Genomic DNA, 17593 nt, shown 5'->3' with positions numbered 1-17593 from the left:
ATGAGGTTACACAGGAAGGTGTCCAGGTGGGTTTGAATGTCTCCAGAGGAGACTCCACAACCCCCCTGGGCAGCCTGTTCCAGTACCCAGGAATGGCCACATCCCTGCTCCTTTCACCCTTGGGGACACTTCGGGGTCAGCTACCAGCGCACAGGACGCCCGGCCCAAGCAGCCCTGCCACAACTCAAGGGGACCGACCCTATTGCTGCCGCCCACACCCCCGTGTCCCGGCCGCCAGAGCGGGAACCCTTTCTGTCACTGGGACTGTCCACGCCCGCCAAAACCCCGCTGAGGGGAAAGGGGCGTGGCCCGGCGGGGCGGCCCCGGGAGTGAAGTTCGCTTAGGTGCGCGCGTGCCTAACGGTCCGCGCGTGCCCAACCGCCTGCGCGCTTCCCTTTGCCTCGTCCCGTCCCGGACGGCGCCATGGCGGACAGCCTGGAGTCGCTGGAGTCGTGCTTGGAGCGGCACGTCCCGCCCGAGGACCTCGCCGAGGTGAAGCGGATCCTCTACGGGGGCGAGGCAAGGTGCGCTGCCAGGGGCGGCTCGCCTCCCGCACCCCGCGCGGGGTGCCGCCTCCCGTCCTGTCCCATCTCCTTCCTCCGCCTCGGTCTCCGCGGGGATAGCCAGCCCGGGAGTGAGGGGGAAGGAGCCGGTTTGAGAGCAGGTGTGTAGGACGTGGGGCTGGGCTGAAAGGAAGAAGAAGGGTAGGTTCTGTGGTGAGATAACGGGAGCAGTTTGGAGGTAATCCACGTTTGGGAAACAGGGCGGTAGGGACATCGTGTTAGAAGATGGCTGTCTGGAATGAAAGACATGAGGAATCTTTCTGAGTTGGGGCTGGGGAGGTCGTGGCTTTGGGGTGAAGGAGCTGGAAAAGTGGGGATCTAACATGAGGAAAACTACTTTGGAGTGGAAGTGTTTATAATCTGTGGGTGGCAGACGAAAGTTTGTACATATGTGATTCTTGGTTTCTGTAGCATTCTAATAGTGTCTGGAAATCACCATTATAGAGTAGGACATTGGTAATTTGCAGCTGTGGAGGAGAGCAGTGAGATTTGCACTTGGCCTGGCTACTGTCTGACCGTTCCCTTGTCTGATGGTTGCCCGTGGGGACACGTGAGCTTGGGCATCTCTGCAGGGGTAGACAGTATTTGTGATCCTTTTGATCCACTGCATTCAGAGCTGTAAAGAAGAACATCTCATCTTGAAATATCTTTGTTTCCTGTTAAATCCAGAAAACTTAATTTGCCAGCAGCTGCTCTGTCAGCAGCTCAGGAAAGAGATTTTGAGCTACAGGGCTATGGATTTGAAGCTGCTCCAGAGCAATTGAGAAGGCCACGTATTGTTCGAGTAGGACTGATACAAAATAAAATTCCACTTCCCACGGACACAGCTGTGGCCGTCCAGGTATACAAGCTGGGATCTGGGCCGTTTGTGTGTAACTTGTCTTCTACTGGATTGAGAAATCACATGCTTCAGTTGTTGATGTTAGAAACTCCATCATGAAATGTCTGCTGATTGTCTGGCAATATAGAACCCATCACTATCATAATACAGCATACTGTGAGACATTTGAATGATACATTTAGTTTTGTTATCAGAATTATCTCTTGTGTTGTATTTACCTAGTGAATTGTCCAACCTGTTTGCAGTTTTTTCAAAGCTAAATATTTCATCACTGATTTTGTACATGAAAAACCTTTGCCCCTAAAAGGAAACAGAAAATCATTTACCTGAAATCAAAAGAGATGGCAGCCCATGGAAACCACAGGTGCAGTTCTTGCTTTAATTGAGAAATGTCCCAATACTGGAAAATTCATTAAACACGGATTGATAAGACTGTGTTTATTATTCTTTTTACAGCAGTAAATCAAATCATACTAAAAAGTGAATGTCATCTCCTAATGTGTTGGACTCCAAAGCACAGAGGTGACATACATAGACATACATAGAAATAGCCTCCTAAAAGTGGCTTTTAAAAAGTGAAAGGAAATACCATATTTGTAAAATCTCCTGGAGCAGTAGTTTTGTACAGTGACAGGACAGAACAATTCTGAGGTAATTTGTTTTGGAAAGATTACCTGTCACAAATGCAAGTAATTAATTCAGTAAATGGATCAAGTCTGTGGATGCTTTGTAGCATCTGTTAAAAAGACTACCAGTTATATTAATGATTTTACTTTATAAGTAACTAGTTAACTATTTCTGTAAATCAATGTACAGTTGTTTTGTCGGTCACTGTTGACTTTTCTTGCTTCTTTCTTTGTTTTTTTGTTTTTTTTTTTTTTTTTTTGCACACCTGAAAGTATCATTGCAAAGTGCTACACCTGTGCTTATCCTTAAGTAGAATACTCCAGAAGAAGTACTTTGAAACAATATTTTTTGACTAGTTAATAAATATTTTGATGTTTTTCTTGGTAATAATCTATTTAGCTCTTTGGACAGCAGGATTCAGTAAACAATTTGGAATTAATGACTCCTAGAGAGTGTCCAAGATCCACATGTGTGAGCAGGATTCAGAGACAACCAAGGAAGTGGGCTATCCTTACCTCATATTTTAAGATTCTGAGTACTTGACTTTGAATTCACATTTACTTAAAATTGTTTGTAGGTTATTTACAGTGAGCAGCAAAATTATAATTTTTGCTGATTCTGTTAAGATTTTTAGCTATTTGCAAGTCAGTCAGCAATGAGTTGCCATATATTTATATGTTGTAACCATGGAGTTAGAATTCTGTTGGATTGCTTTATTTATTTTCAGCATGTTAATGCTTTTTTTAAAAAAATCTTTATCTTACTCTTTCTGTTATCAGTGCTCAGGAGTGATAACTTCTGGAGTTATTCCCCCTGAAAGCAATGAGTCTAAGTATAGAACAAGATAATTCAATGTGAACAAAGCTTGTAAAATCGGACTATTAATGTACAAGTGAGTTAGAACACACATCTCTTTTTATAATGTGATACTTCTCGCAATCAGGTGGCTGCACTACACAGACGAATTGCAGAGATTGTGGAAGTAGCTGCAATATGTGGAGTCAACATAGTTTGTTTCCAGGAGGCTTGGAGTGAGTATTTTCTGTGATTCCTTCTAGGTTATCAAAGGTCAAGTTCCTTCTATTTTAACATGTATCCTCTGCTAGAAATATGTCTTGCGAGTAAACAGCAAGATAGAACATTTGACTTTACTGATTTGCTTTCTAAAAGAAAAAACAAATAGTCTTAGTTAGTAGAACTGTATGGACGATGTATGTGAAGTCTGTTATATTGAAGATTGGTATATGCTGCGACAGTGATATTTGTTAGGTGTGCTGCTTCTTCCTGTCATTCTTTGTCATCCTTTCCTCATTTATTTTTCTTCTAAAACTTCAGGGTTTTTCTAGACAGATATTCAAATTACAAAAAAATCTAATTTTATTTAAAATGGAGTCTTCAAGGCTTAATAGAGGCAAACCCCAAAATGAACCCTTGAGTTGTGAAAACAGGTACACAGAAAGTGTACACTAGTGGTTGGGGTGTATTTTCACTTCTTGTAAGACTTCTCTAAGTGCATTCTTTCTCTTTTACTTTGTTCTGTGGGGGCCCAAGACTCCTTGCCCTTGCTAAAAATATTTTAAAATAGCTTTTGCCTTTTAACAAGGAAAGCAGTTGAAACATTCTTAAATGTTTAGTATTTTATCTGTATTCATGCAAACAGTGTGTATTTCTTGAGTGACATTAACATTCCTGTAAATTTTGTCCTGCATTGGTGTTTTCCAGCCATGCCCTTTGCTTTTTGTACAAGAGAGAAGCTTCCTTGGACTGAATTTGCTGAGTCAGCAGAGGATGGGCCAACAACAAAATTCTGTCAAGAGGTAAAAATAGCCAAAATGAAACAGCAACAAAAAAACAACAACCAAACAAACAAAAGGCACAAAAAAACCCCTACATCTAGCCTCCAACCACAGCTCATAACTGCAACTAATTAACATGGGTTTCTTCTTTATGTACTGTTCTTGTACCACTGAGAAAACCAAAATAATTAAAAATAAATTTTCACCTTGCTTGACAAATACTATGAGAGTGAGTGAAGCAGAAATAGACAACAACTGTGCTCAATATTTATTTATTTTTTAAACTACTTTGCATTTATAGACTGACTCGTACCATGGAAGGCATACAAAACTACCTGTTTAACTCTTCCTGAATCAGATGAAAGCTTTCTTTAATCCTTTTTTTAGGAACAAAAGTTGAAAATCATTATTGTAGGCTTGTGTATAATAGAAGAATTGTGTTCATTTGTACAGCTGGCAAAGAAATACAATATGGTGGTGATATCTCCTATTCTGGAGCGAGATGAAATACATGGGGGAACTCTGTGGAATTCTGCAGTGGTGATTTCTAATTCTGGAGCTGTCCTTGGCAAAAGTAGGAAAAATCACATTCCAAGAATTGGAGATTTCAATGAGGTAAGACGCAGTATTGTGATTGTCAGGCTAGTCTCACCTTGCAGCTCTTGTTTGTGTCTGCCTGTATTCTGTTAAGAGTAATATTTTTGGAAAATGTAATGTATTTCTAGAAAATGTGGTTCACTAAGTGTCAAATTAGTTTTTCTCAGGTGAAATTACAGTCAGTTAATAGGAATAGAGAGTGATGACTCTAAAAGGACAAATAAAATCGAATCTTTGTCATATACTCTTCCTTGGTCTGATGGAAACTACAAAAGTGTTGAGGATCTTTAAACAAAGTTCTTTAAGTCACAGCTTTGTTATGTCACTTGTCCGCGATTGGCCTAGATAGTTTTTGCATGTGTGCATGTTGAAGTTATTTTAATTTGGAGCACAATTGTTTTATGGTTCAAGTGTGAGCATTGTTTATGGTGTTGATCTCTGTTTCTCTGTGAGGTTGTCTTGGAAATGACAGTTCTTTTGCTTATGTTTCTTTGAGCAGGATCCCTTAATTCATTATGCTTCTGACTGAATAAATAGCTGGTTTGGAGCATCTTCTGTTTACTAATCACATTACTTCCGCTGAAGCTCCCAGCACTTTTTAGTCCAACCTCCAGAATCAGCTTCAGAAACTGGACTGATAATAAAGGCAACATCAGAAGAAAACTGAAAGATCTCAAATATTTTTATCCATCCACAGAATAATCACAAGCAGAAAGATCAGAATTAAAAATTAACCAAAGTCTAAAAGTACATTCTCTTACCTAACTAAATCTCTCCTTGTCAGCTAAAGTGAGTAATTAGCAGATGCATTTCTTCTAAGCACCGGGACTGCTATATACCTGCAAATGCTTTTGTTCCCTGTCCTAATGCTCCGGTCACTAAACTGAGGCTTCAGAATCCAAACTGCTTTTTCATTAATTTTAGAAGGTTGGTTTGTTTGTTTATTTGTTTTCTATTGAAACTTCATGTTGAAAGACCTCCGGAAATTTTGACCTCGTCTCCCAGACCTGATCAGACTGGTTTGTGTTTCTTCAGAGGAGGCTGTTAATAGGTTTTTACACAATGTATTTCTGGCACAGGCCTGTCGTCAGTCACCAGTTTTGACTTCTATCTTTAACAATTATTTTGACATATAATATTATTTTATCGGATCTGTATTTTGGCTAGCAAAACAGTAACTAACAAACCCATACAAAATATTAAGCATTAATAAAAACAAACTTGGGTCACTTTCAACATTCTTGATTTGTTCCTTTTATAATCAAACAAAAAAGAAATTCCGGTTGCTTGTGCTAAAATATGATGTCTTTCAGTTTTCCAGACAGTGTTTTGTGAAGCATCAACAGATTCCAAGAAACTTTTTGTTTGCAGCTATGAAACTGTAATGAAAGACATCTCAAAAAAGAAAATCTTTTAGTTTTCTCTGTGAAGTATAAATAGCGTTTCATTAAGAGTTTTGCACAGTTCCTGAAAGGAGTTAGTTCTTATAACCCTAAATGCCAGAACTACCACAAAACAATCTATTTATATCCTGCAGGTATGCTGTAATGATTTGGCATTTCTTGTATCTGCCGCGTGAAAGAAGCGAGTGGTGTTCCTGCAAAACAGCACTGTCTTTTTAGCTAGGTTTGTTAGCAAAGCATTAAGTCCATTCTTGTGAGCTGGGCAATTCTGGTGGAGCAGCACAACTACAGGGAAGGACTATGCTCGTCTCTGTTACTTTAATGTTTTCTTTATCAACAAAGTAAACCTCTGAGGAACCATTGAATTTGAAATTATTTTTTGTGGATTGTTTCTGTAGAGCAGAATAGAGAAAGGAGCCTTGTTAAAATCAGCCTTGTTGAATTGGTGAGAACTAAATGAATAGGGTAAAGAGATTGGTCTGTAACCTATTCAGCCTGGTGTGGGAGGGCCTATAAATAAACAAAAATCAATCCTTCTTGAGACATCACATTTTGTTTCTGCGGAGATGATTGTGACCTCTGGTGAGGAATAAAGAAATAAGAACTGATGAATTCCCTGAAGCAATAGCATTCTTGTTTTTTTCCTCCTATTGTAATGAAACTGAGAATAGAATAAAAAATGGAAATATATTCAATCAGTGGGATTGTTTTCAGAAAGGATTGTGTGAGTGCCCACCACGTGGTGTGCTCTTTGCAGACACGAAAGGAGATAAAATCAGTGCCCAAGGGACAGTGCAATTTCATGACATCTGATAATGAATAAGAAACATGAGATGTCACATTTGCTGGGTATAGTGAACCTCTAGTTCTCTTGGTTTCAGAAGAAGATCCCCCTGTATCTATCATGCCATTCTCCTACGCTGACGTGGGGCTCTAATTTGTTCCGCAGCTGTAACTCTGCTTGCTTTGGGCCTGGTGTGGTTATACTTCCTTCCAAACCAATGGCACTGGACAGATAGGTTCAATAAAAAAGGAGTTGCTTTACAACACACGTTTCTTATATAAGACACATGCCCCATTGGGTCAGGCTGGTGAATTATGTACCTTGCTTTTCTGTCTCTGAGAGCATCACAAAAAGGTTCTGTTGGGAATAAGTCTGGCCACTGCAACTTTGGTACTACCTTGGTATCCACAGTCATTGTATTAGGGATGCTGGGTGGCATGTTTCTTATCTGTGGTTCTTTTATCAATGACTTTGTCTAATCCCTTCTGAACCTGGTGATAATACCTGCTTTCACAAAAAAGCCAATTTCAGAAGAGCACTGCCTGTTGCATGAAAAGGTTACTCTGGTTGAAAACAAGTACAGGTGATTTCAGTGTGTGGCTGCTGCTGCTGCTGGTTTGGGATGTGTATGTTCATCTGATGCACTTTTGTGATTTTTATAAATCCTATTCATAGTATCACCCCCACCCTTCTGTCTGCAGATTGAAGAGCCTTTTTAGTTTCTCCTCACAAGGGTGCTCCTCCATCCCCTTCATAATTTCAGTTGCCTTTGCTTATTCCATCTCTAGTATATCCTGAGATGCAGACACTAGAGTAGCCCAGAGTACTCAAGCCATGGACACACAGAATTTGTATAAACCAGCGAAAGGATGTTTTCTGTAACGTTTCAGTACCCTTCCTGTTGATGTCTGAAATTTTCTTGGGTTTTTGACTACCACTAAGCACCAAGCAGGCAGCTGTCAGTGACTCCACACATATGCTTTTCTTGTATCTGGGAAGAACCATTTCTGTAGATTTCCTTTACAGTATCTCTGTAAATGTTTGTCTCTTGATAGCAGTTAACAATGCCCTATCTTTCTCTTCACTAGTGTCTTTTACAGGAACCAGTGCATTTCGAATTGTTTAGAAATGTTTGATATGATAAAAGTTCAGAGCATATGGTAAATGGGGTCTTCTAAGCTAACAGCTGGCTCCAGTTTCTTTAAGGAGTGTTCTCTAGATTTATTCTGTGATTTTCGTGGTGGTACTTTCAAGACTTCTGTTTGTTTAGAGCAATAAGTCTAAAGGAAATGTAAATAACCAGTCATATCTCTACACTGATATTTCTGTATAGCATTCATAAAATTAGTGCATGTCCTTATGTTAGAGGTAAATGTAAAGGAATTCCATGTTCTTTAAACACTGTTTATCATATCTTTAATCTGAAACAAAGGATCGTGATGACTTAGGAAAATTTGCTTATGTAGTGAAAGTACTGAGAGAGTTGCCTAAAGTTTGGCCATTTGTGGGTCTCTGTTAAGCTGTTGACATTTCTAACATTAATAGAAGTGTTTATGTCAAAGTCAGACAGTGCTTAGGTGCAGTATGAGTGAAGGGAAACAGGAAGAGGCTTGAATTTGATTTCAGTAGCCTAGGAGAGCCACTTTTTGCTGTATACCCATTACAGTGCACCTGTGTACTAAGTGAAAGATGGTGTCCTTGCTCATGGTCTAATGACTTGAGGCTGGTAGTCAGAATAAGGAAGTGTCAATGCAATGCTGGAGGTATTTCTTGTTGCTTTTTTAAGAAGTCAGCATTTGTGGTTTTTTGTTTGTAGTCTACTTACTATATGGAAGGAAATACAGGACACCCAGTGTTTCAGACGCAGTTTGGAGCAGTTGCTGTGAATATCTGCTATGGGCGCCATCACCCTCTGAACTGGCTCATGTTTAGTATGAATGGAGCAGAGATCATCTTTAACCCTTCAGCCACTATTGGAACTCTCAGGTAATACAAACTGATTGAGGCCGTTGCACGCTTTCTGAGTTAGCTGAGCCTCTGAGCTCATCCCTGGGGCTTTGGAGGCACTGTGCTGAGGTCTTGGAACCAGAGGTATCACCTCCTTGTTTTGCTTTTGCAAAGGATTCTACATTCTTCTCCCTCTGGAGGTTTGGGCTACCAGTCTGCTCATAGTCACTAATTCACGGCATCCAGCTGATGTTCTGAAAACTAATGACAGTTTATTTATATTATCTATGTAACATCTTTCCTTTATGATAGGCCCTAGTAATTTACATTCAGGCTTAGTTTGACAGCTTGCATCATCCACCTCGGAGCTACTAAGTATGGTGTCAAATTACAGTTTTCAGACCCAAGCTGAGAAACACTTTTCTCAGATTTTTTTTTTCTTTAATTGTTGGCAATTTTGTGATTATCAGGCATCTTGAACCAGACCAAACCAGTGTAAACTGTTTCCCTCGAGATTAATCTTCTGCAAATTGACATTAATTGCACACTACTGCCTTGATTTCCTAGAAGAAAAAAGAAAACCATCTCAGGGAGCTAAGAAAATACACTTATTAGCTAGCCCAAATGATAAATTTGTGGATTAGATCTTGTATATTCTTTACCTCTACATTATCAGTATCAGTCACATTTCAATATAATAACCTTTGAATGTGCCATGCTTCCAAAAGAGTGTCTGACACAGGCTGTGTATTGCTTGGGGTACTATGATGTGATACAAGATAACTGCATTTCTTTGAGGCTGGTGAGGGGGGTTTCTTTAGGTATAAACCTTGTAAAAATGGTTTCAGTGGTTCTTTAATTCTTCTTGGCAAAATTGCCAGGCCATCCTTTCATTCTCATGGTATTCTGTTCTTTGCTGTACTACTCAATAATTTCAAATTCCAAATTAGAGTATTTGTAAATTGAGGTGTGGGGTTCCAGAATGTGTCTACACATAATAGAACACCTGTGCTTTTTCTTTAAGTAATTTAGTATTGCATAATGTTTACATACATGTGACTGAGGAAGGGATAGTAGTTAATGCTTAATTATAAATATTAATACTTTTAACCCTTTTCAGCCTAAGTGGTTAGCTTTGTGCAGTGCAGGGAGGAAAGTCTGGTTTTGCAGAGTTCTTTGGGGCAAAACCATTTCCTTTGTGAGTTAAAAAAGGCATATTTTGGGCTGGCTGAGCTGTCTTTGAGTTTTCAGCTCCAGAGATATGTTTTAGGAAGGTAACAGGAGCATATTTCATTGTTACCGATGGTATTGTAACATAAGTATAATATCCAGTAGCAAACAAATGAAAGAAGACGTACTGATCTCTTATAATACTAAAAATTCTTTCTCATTTCTCTCTCCCTTCAGCTGGACTTGTGTGCATGGGCTAATTGCAAAATACTTTCATTTTTTATTGTTTAAACCTACAGGAAAATAACTTTCCAGTATCTGTTTTGTAAACAATGTGCTAACTGAGTATACAAGATAACAGAATAGTTAGAAATGTAAAAGGAATATATTTTTCAGCATTTTCCATTTCTTCAGGATTAACTCAATCCCCACACTTTACCTGTTTAGTGTGAATTTGGAGTGTTTCTGTCTCTGTAACAAGGTCCAAGAATATTAATTCAATTTTTCCTGCTGGCAAGCTAGAAAATTCTGAGGACACCGAGCATTCATAATAGGGTAGAAAAAGTAAAAAACAGATCAGAGGCATAAAATTTTCATACCCACAGCCAGTTCATATGGAGAGAACTATGTATTTACAAACCTGGAGAGCAGAACTGCAGGTTACATGCAGTATTCTGTGATTTAAACTACCCTTAGTAGTTTTTGGTATAAAAGATAATTTATGTTGAGTAATGTTGAAGAATATGCTTTGAAAAGAGTTGAATGAATACAAAATGCTTTTGAGGCATTTATGCCACTACTAGAATAATATTTGCGATGTTTGTCCACTTATAGCCCATTAGCAGGAGAGCAAACAGAAATTACCCTGTCGTCATACAGCACTTCATTGGTACTCCGGGTGCTTCAGGCTCTCCTAATTATTGGCTTTCACTTGATTGTTTTTAAGCATATAATGTTTATTGCTGGAAGAGGACTCTTGAGGCCCATGTGAAAACTGTCTCTGGGGTTGCTTCTTGGCTATAGCCTTTTTTTTTTTTTCTTTCCTGTCTCTCTTCTGTGAAATTATAATTTGCTGGCACTTTTCAATAAAATCCCTTTTTCTTAGAAGAGCTGGCTGCCAGACTCAAAGCAATTGAGAAAAGAGGCAATAAACCAAGTCCTTTCAATCAGTCCAGTGACCATCTCTTCAGATTCTTGAGTCTGACTGGGAGATTAATGAGTCAAATGCTTGCAGCCTTGTCTTGGTACTCAGAATCTGGCAGGTATATGCTATCACAAGAGTGTATAAGTTGTATCACCTTTGTTTTGGAGCTCTGAGCACTTCCAGACCTCTTATTAACTAGCCTGATCCCTGTGTTTCAAGCTATTTAATAGAAAGAAGATTATTTCAGTTTTAAACATCAATCAGAATTGAAATCACCTTTGGAAAAGAGATAGAAGCTTGTAAAAGAAAAGGAATTTTTTTATTCCTTATTTCTCAGTTCTTGTTTTCATGTAAATTGAGCGACTGGTTTAATAGGTAATTACTTGGAAGTTATTGGGATGCTTTTGTTAAACATACTTGCTTTTTCATCAAACTGCCACAGGAAAAAGACTTACTGGAAAGTGCTATAGAAACTCTGGTTGAAATAACAGAAGTAGGAAATTTTGGTGGAAATGGATTTTCTTCTCCTTTTCTGTTTTTTTTTTTTTTTTCCCCTCCATTCACTGCCCCAAAAGGCTCTTCTGGACCATTTTGGGAAAAAAAAAAAGGCAACTTATATGAATCTCTTACAGCTTTGCTGCAGAATAATGTTTGGTAAATTGAAAGGTAATGGAATGTAAAAGCACATGTATAAGTCCTTTGTGTGATTCAGAGAGTAAAGCATTTGACAAAGCCATATTTACCAGTTTATCACATAGAATTGTTTATACCTATATTTGAGCATAAAATAATTACAGTGCTTGGCTGTACCTGTGGGAGAATTTTGATTGTAAGAGCAAGATCTAGCAGCTAACTTTGGCTTTGGCAGGAAACGTACAGCTCAAGGCAGTTAGATTATAACTCTAGCTCTTGAAGTAGCCAAGTAGTGAATACCTGCTGCCTCTTGTGTGTTGCAGCGAGTCACTGTGGCCAATTGAAGCAAGAAATGCTGCCATTGCTAATCACTGCTTTACGTGTCCCATCAACAGGGTAGGAACGGTATGTATTTTCACTTTATTATTTTATTTCATAATTTAGGTATTGTAGCATGAGTTAATTCAAGGTAATGAGCTGAGTAGCACTAGAATGCATAGAATCCTCTGCTGTGTCATTACTATATTAGTGTTTATAATACGATTTGAAGATGGACAGTGATAAAGAGGTTGAGAGCTGCCTTGTTGCTGGCAACCTACCTTTTGGTTGCAGCTGCTTCCTGCTCTTGAATTGCTCTCTTTGTAACAGGCACTCACCCTTTTGTTAATTCTCCTCATTTCTATGGAGTAATCAGTATTCTTTTCACCAAAATGGCTGAAAATGAAATCTGTCCTCAAGTCAGTGGTACACAACTGGTTGCTCTTGTACAGATACTACTTCTTTCTGGACACTCTAATTCTATAATGAAAATTAATATTGCACACAATAAGTCATTCTTGCCTTTAGATTAGTCCAAATACACTATATGTGTGTTCTTTTATAAGGTTCCCTGCAAACATCCAGACTTGTTCTTGCCATTATGTGAATACATTTGCCTTCTTTTGTGATCCGCAAGGATGCGTTTGGTTAAATGTCTCCTCTTTTGCCCTTTCTTTAGACTTGTGAAACTGATATGAGACGTGTTCCCCAAAGTTTATGAACAAGCAGTGATACAAAAAGACTCTGTTTTCTAGCCGATCCATCATAGAAACTAGACCACTCTGATGACTTCGTTTAGACAGACATTGCTGATAGTAAGCCAGAAAAAAATCTTAAGAGATTTATATAAACTTCCATTCTAAATATGGTAGACTAACAAGGATTTCTTGACTGAAATGGAATGATACTGCCACCTACAGATTCCTTTTATTTCACAGGAATACTACAAAAATGCCTTTACTTCTGGAGATGGTAAAAAAGGTATGTTCAGAAATCGCCATCAGTGGTTGCTAATAATTGTTAACTAGGAAGTCTGAAGAAACGATAGCTCTCCTGCAAATGTCTGTCCCATGGCAGCTATTTGAGCTAGTGACTGTCTTACTTAAGCCTACTGTTTTCTAAACTGGAGGGAAACAGCACTTTCTATTAAAGGTGGTGGTGCCATGATATGTGGTCACCAGAAGTTCATACATAAGGTTTCTATATACTTCCAGAGATCTAAGATTTGTAGTTTTAATATTATTAACTGTAATAGCCCTAGCCTGAATCTTCAGCCAAGCCATCTTTCCCTGTTTCACAAATTTGGTGGAAGTTAAAGACAAGAATGCTCAAAGAAGAGCATGAGATTTGCTTGTATGTACTTACGTGGTGAACCACTGCAGTTTGTCCTGTGACAACCATGACTGCTTCTGGAGTGGGTGGGCCTGAGCCTTTTTTTAGCTAGTTTTGGAGCTAAATGTTTGTAACAGCTGCATCAAAAAGGTCAGTGGTGTCTACTGCTTGGTAGTAAAACAGATGTGGCCGATTTTTGGCACAACTCTGAATTGTGCAATATAAAGTAACATTTTTTCCATGCCTCAAATCCCAGTGTTTTCACCTCTGACCTTGTATTGAAAACTGAATGGGTGCATCTCTGTCAAGTGTTTTGGAAATGTATGAGTTGACATTTATAATTCATTTAAATACTAAATAAAAACAGTGAAAGCGAAGGCTTTAGTTCAGAGACTTTATAATGGGAAAGCATAATCATGCATTAGTTAAAAGGCAATGCAGTGAGCTTTTTCCTGTGAATTCGATATATGTGAAGGCTGTACTGTGCATGAAAATAAGTAGAGGTCAAAGCTGCAGTTACCTTAGGATCATGCTATGACTCTTGAGGATCATACCTTGCTTAAAGCATAGTGACTGAGCAACCACAAGAAATTGAGCCAGGTTAATGAGACACTGCATTTTAAGTTGTATACTTGTTTGCAGATACTTTTTTACATACTTTTAAAATATTTCTTTAAGCACATCATGACTTGGGCCATTTTTATGGCTCAAGTTATGTAGCTGCACCAGATGGCAGCAGGACCCCAGGACTCTCTCGTACCCAGGATGGACTTCTGGTGGTAGAGATGGATCTAAATCTTTGCCGGCAAGTCAGTGACAAATGGAATTTTAAGGTAAGCCTGCTTATAAAGAAACAAAGTTTCATAATGATCATACAATCTTACAATAGTTAAAAGGCAGCCTTTAGTTTGGTTTTGGTTTGTTTATTTGTTTGTTTTAACAGTCCAAAGCTTAAATTGTTGAACTAATTTAACAGGATGTTCTGAAGGCCAAAGGCGTAAGTGGATTGAGAAAAAGAACAGCCAAATTCAGGGAAACTAAGCCAGTAGCTTTTAATTTAAAGCCTTAGCCTTTGGTCTTGAAGCGTGGATTGCCAGGAGCCCTGAGGGCTGCTGGGGGAACTGTGTGGTTTCCTTATGCAAGGTACACAGACATTTGCCACTGAGCCAAAGTGGGCCTTTAATCTGACAGAGTATGGTAGTTCTTTATATTCTTATAGGTCTTACTGTCAGTTTTGGTGAAAGTTAGTTAAAACCAAAAACTACAAGAATCTTTAAGCTTCTGAGAACTTCGTGTGTGCCAACTTCTTGCAGTCTTAACTCCCTGAATTTGTGGACGTGTTGAAGCCACACAGAAAAAAAAACTGTATGTTCATCTCTGAAGCATCCTAACACACTTTTGAATTAATCTAAATCAGATTAAGATGACTGCAAGCCTCTCCACATGGCTTTAGCAAACTTACTTATTCCTATTTTTTTGCATTGTGAGATAAAGCTAATTTTGATCATTTGTCCTGAGGGTATAATTTGATTTAACTTGTCCAGCAGTAGCACTGGTTTAGGAAATTGCCACCTCAGCACTGCAGTTTGTTAACCCTTCAGTTGTGCCAGTACAAACAGTGTGGGGTGCTATGTTGTGTACTGGTTTAGTGGAGTGACCAGATTTTTTTTTTTTAAACAAACAAACCACAGTCTAGTTTCTTCTTTTAATCTGATCCAAGTTGACAGTAGGCCCCACAAATATTCTGTTGGAACAACAACGAAGGCAAGCAAAAGGAGATACCAGTGATACTCTAGTATCTAAAAGTATGTAATTATTTGCAAGAAGTGTCAGTTTTTGCACATAATGTGTCTGCAAGCAGACATTTATTTTATAGAGCTGGTTAATTTGAAACCCACTTGTGTTTTACAGCATAGTGCAATATATAATGTATTTCAATGTGTAAAAAAATTTTTTGTGGATTTGAAATGCTGAATAAACTTTTAAATTTAATTATAGTAATTTCTTAGATAGAGCTGAATTTCTTTGGTAATGCTTCCAATCCATATATAGGGAGTAAGATAAAAAGTAGTTTCAGGTTGTCTTCTGGACAGAATTGCATTTGTTATTTTGCAGATGTGTATGGTAGGTATATGGTGGTTGACATAGTAGAATTAAATTGTGCTGAGGTATTCCCAGGTGTCTTTAAATTGGGCAGGCATTTAGTTTTGCTTTGACATGGGAATCTGAAGCCCTTATTGCAGAGTAGAGATTTAGCGTGTCAGGAAGCACATGGAGCATTGCTTATAACAGCTTAGTAGGCATATCCGAACAAAAGGAATTGTATTGATTAGGAAAAACAAACAGTAAAAGCGAAGCACTGACCTTTAGCTGCTTTGTATAGAATTGCTTATTTTTTGTTGTCTTCAAGTCTTGCGCTTTCAGCACCTAAGTTTTATGTTGATGGTGTGGATTGCTATTCTTGGTCTTTCAGCACGTAAGGCACAGCTGTGGCTTTTCTTTATGTGACAGGGGATATCTATTTCCTTTTCCTCTCATTTGTAGCCAAGACAGAGGTAGTTCTTGAGAGGGAAATGAGGAAATATGAAGTCATCATTTATTCACTGCAGAAAACCCTTGATTGCAAGTAGTAACCTATTTAATCTGCTCTGGTATCTGCACTTTGTATTCAATGGTGCCTGAAAGAGACATTAAGTAGAATGTCTTTGCTAAACTTACAGCAGCAAAATAGTTAAACTAATTGTCCTCATTACACTCTGGCAAGAAGGAAGTAGTTTGCCCCTCTCAGAGCCAATGTTGTAGACTCTGCACTTCAGAAGAGGACAGTGAACTATGTAAAGTGCTATATTTCAGCCTCCTAGCTTACTGTATCACCCAAAGCGATAATATTTCATATTATTAATGGTTAAAGTAAGAGCAACCCAAATACTGTCAGTGGCACAAATACGAACTTATTGCTGGCAGCAAAGTTCATCAGTTGCCAAGGATATAATATGAAGACATAATTACAGATAAACTCCTTTGCCTTCATTGACATCACTTACTTTCTTACACATCAATATTCTCTTTTAAGTAAGTCTACCTTTCATGTTTGACTTTGAGCTATCTGGGATAACCAAAATAGCCTTAAGTAACTAGTCAGCAGATGAGACTGTCAATGGAGGAGAGCTGCAAAGCAGGAAGGTGTTCATTTTAAAGTTTTACTTTTTAGCGTAGAAGTATAGTTTTAGGTAGCACAATGCGATTTCTTCTATAAAAGTATTTTAGTTTGTGCCAAGGCACGAGATGTCTGGCATTTTGGAGTGAATTATGATTTTACTGTTTGGGGCAATTAAATAATATGTAATCATTAAAAAAACGGTGGATATAATTATTTTCTACTGAAGTACTTTTATAGCTCAGTAAAAGAACTAAAGCTTTGATTTTTCTTTTGCAGATGACTGGTAGATATGAAATGTATGCAGAGAAGCTCACTGAAGCAGTCCAGCCTTATTTTATACCCAATATAATCAGAGAGTAAAAGAAAACATCTAATTACAATCAAATGTTACATAACAATTTAAAGGTACTGTTGGATTATAGCTTTACTGTAGATTACAAGACGTTACTTTAATGTTGTCTTTCTGATTCCCTCTAAGCAACTTTTTAATAATAGGATTCAAAACTGTCAAGTAAGATAATTGAAAAATGGTGGCTTTTTATTTTTGTCATTTACACTAATGAGTCCAAACTTTTGTTCCTTACTAGAAATATAACCAGTAGGAATACATTGATATAAAATTATTATGAAATTTATTCAATACTGTATAATGCGATATAGCTTGATGGAGATGATGAGTTCAGATGACATAAAGATTTTTACGTAAGCTTTGCATTGTGTGTCTATTTACTTCTGATTTCCAGTTTTTACCCTCTATCCAAATGCATAATTTAGGGAGAAAGGAGGCATAAATAGTTTATGTCTGGTTTTTAAAATTATGAAGTATTTGATACACTTCTGCTAGCACTAGGTAATGTCCTGGCCATGTGCTGGTTGTCTGAAGATCCATGCATACTGTAGAGCAAGACCAATGTGGTTCTTTTTATTTCCCTTTACGGTATCTGTTACAAACACAGTTGGACCAACGTCTTTGGGCTCCTTCAAGGTGCAAAAGTAGTGCTGTAGATGGATGCTTGTAATATCTTCAGAAGCTCAGTGCTGTGTTGTGAGGCAAAAATAGAAACATTAGCTAAAGTATAGGCAAGGCTGGTGCAGGTGCGCACTTTTCATCATGAACAGAAAGCCACAGAGATGCTATTGGGGCTCAGGATGTGTAATGAAAACTACTTCCCTGGCACAGCACTCCAGCAGGATGCTCAGTGGTTGCAGAGTGCACAAAACTGCTGTTGGATATGGATAACAAACAGTACATTTGCTATTCTCAGCTACTAGTGTATG

At 38.4% G+C, this 17593-nt stretch overlaps 1 protein-coding gene across 1 annotated transcript; it reads left to right on the top strand.

The window, feature by feature from the left end:
* Positions 1-305: 305 nt before the first annotated feature.
* On the top strand, positions 306-17026 carry UPB1 (beta-ureidopropionase 1). Its single transcript, XM_005503888.3, has 10 exons — positions 306-524; positions 1233-1404; positions 2975-3062; positions 3754-3848; positions 4281-4442; positions 8428-8597; positions 11829-11910; positions 12762-12804; positions 13834-13988; positions 16592-17026. The coding sequence occupies exons 1-10, from the start codon at positions 424-426 to the stop codon at positions 16673-16675; spliced, it is 1152 nt and encodes a 383-aa protein (XP_005503945.1). The 5' UTR covers positions 306-423; the 3' UTR covers positions 16676-17026.
* The last annotated feature ends 567 nt before the right edge of the window (positions 17027-17593 follow it).

The sequence above is a fragment of the Columba livia genome, chromosome 17, assembly GCF_036013475.1.
Source record: "Columba livia isolate bColLiv1 breed racing homer chromosome 17, bColLiv1.pat.W.v2, whole genome shotgun sequence".
Taxonomy (NCBI): domain Eukaryota; kingdom Metazoa; phylum Chordata; class Aves; order Columbiformes; family Columbidae; genus Columba; species Columba livia.
This window is presented reverse-complemented; position numbering and strand designations above follow the sequence as displayed.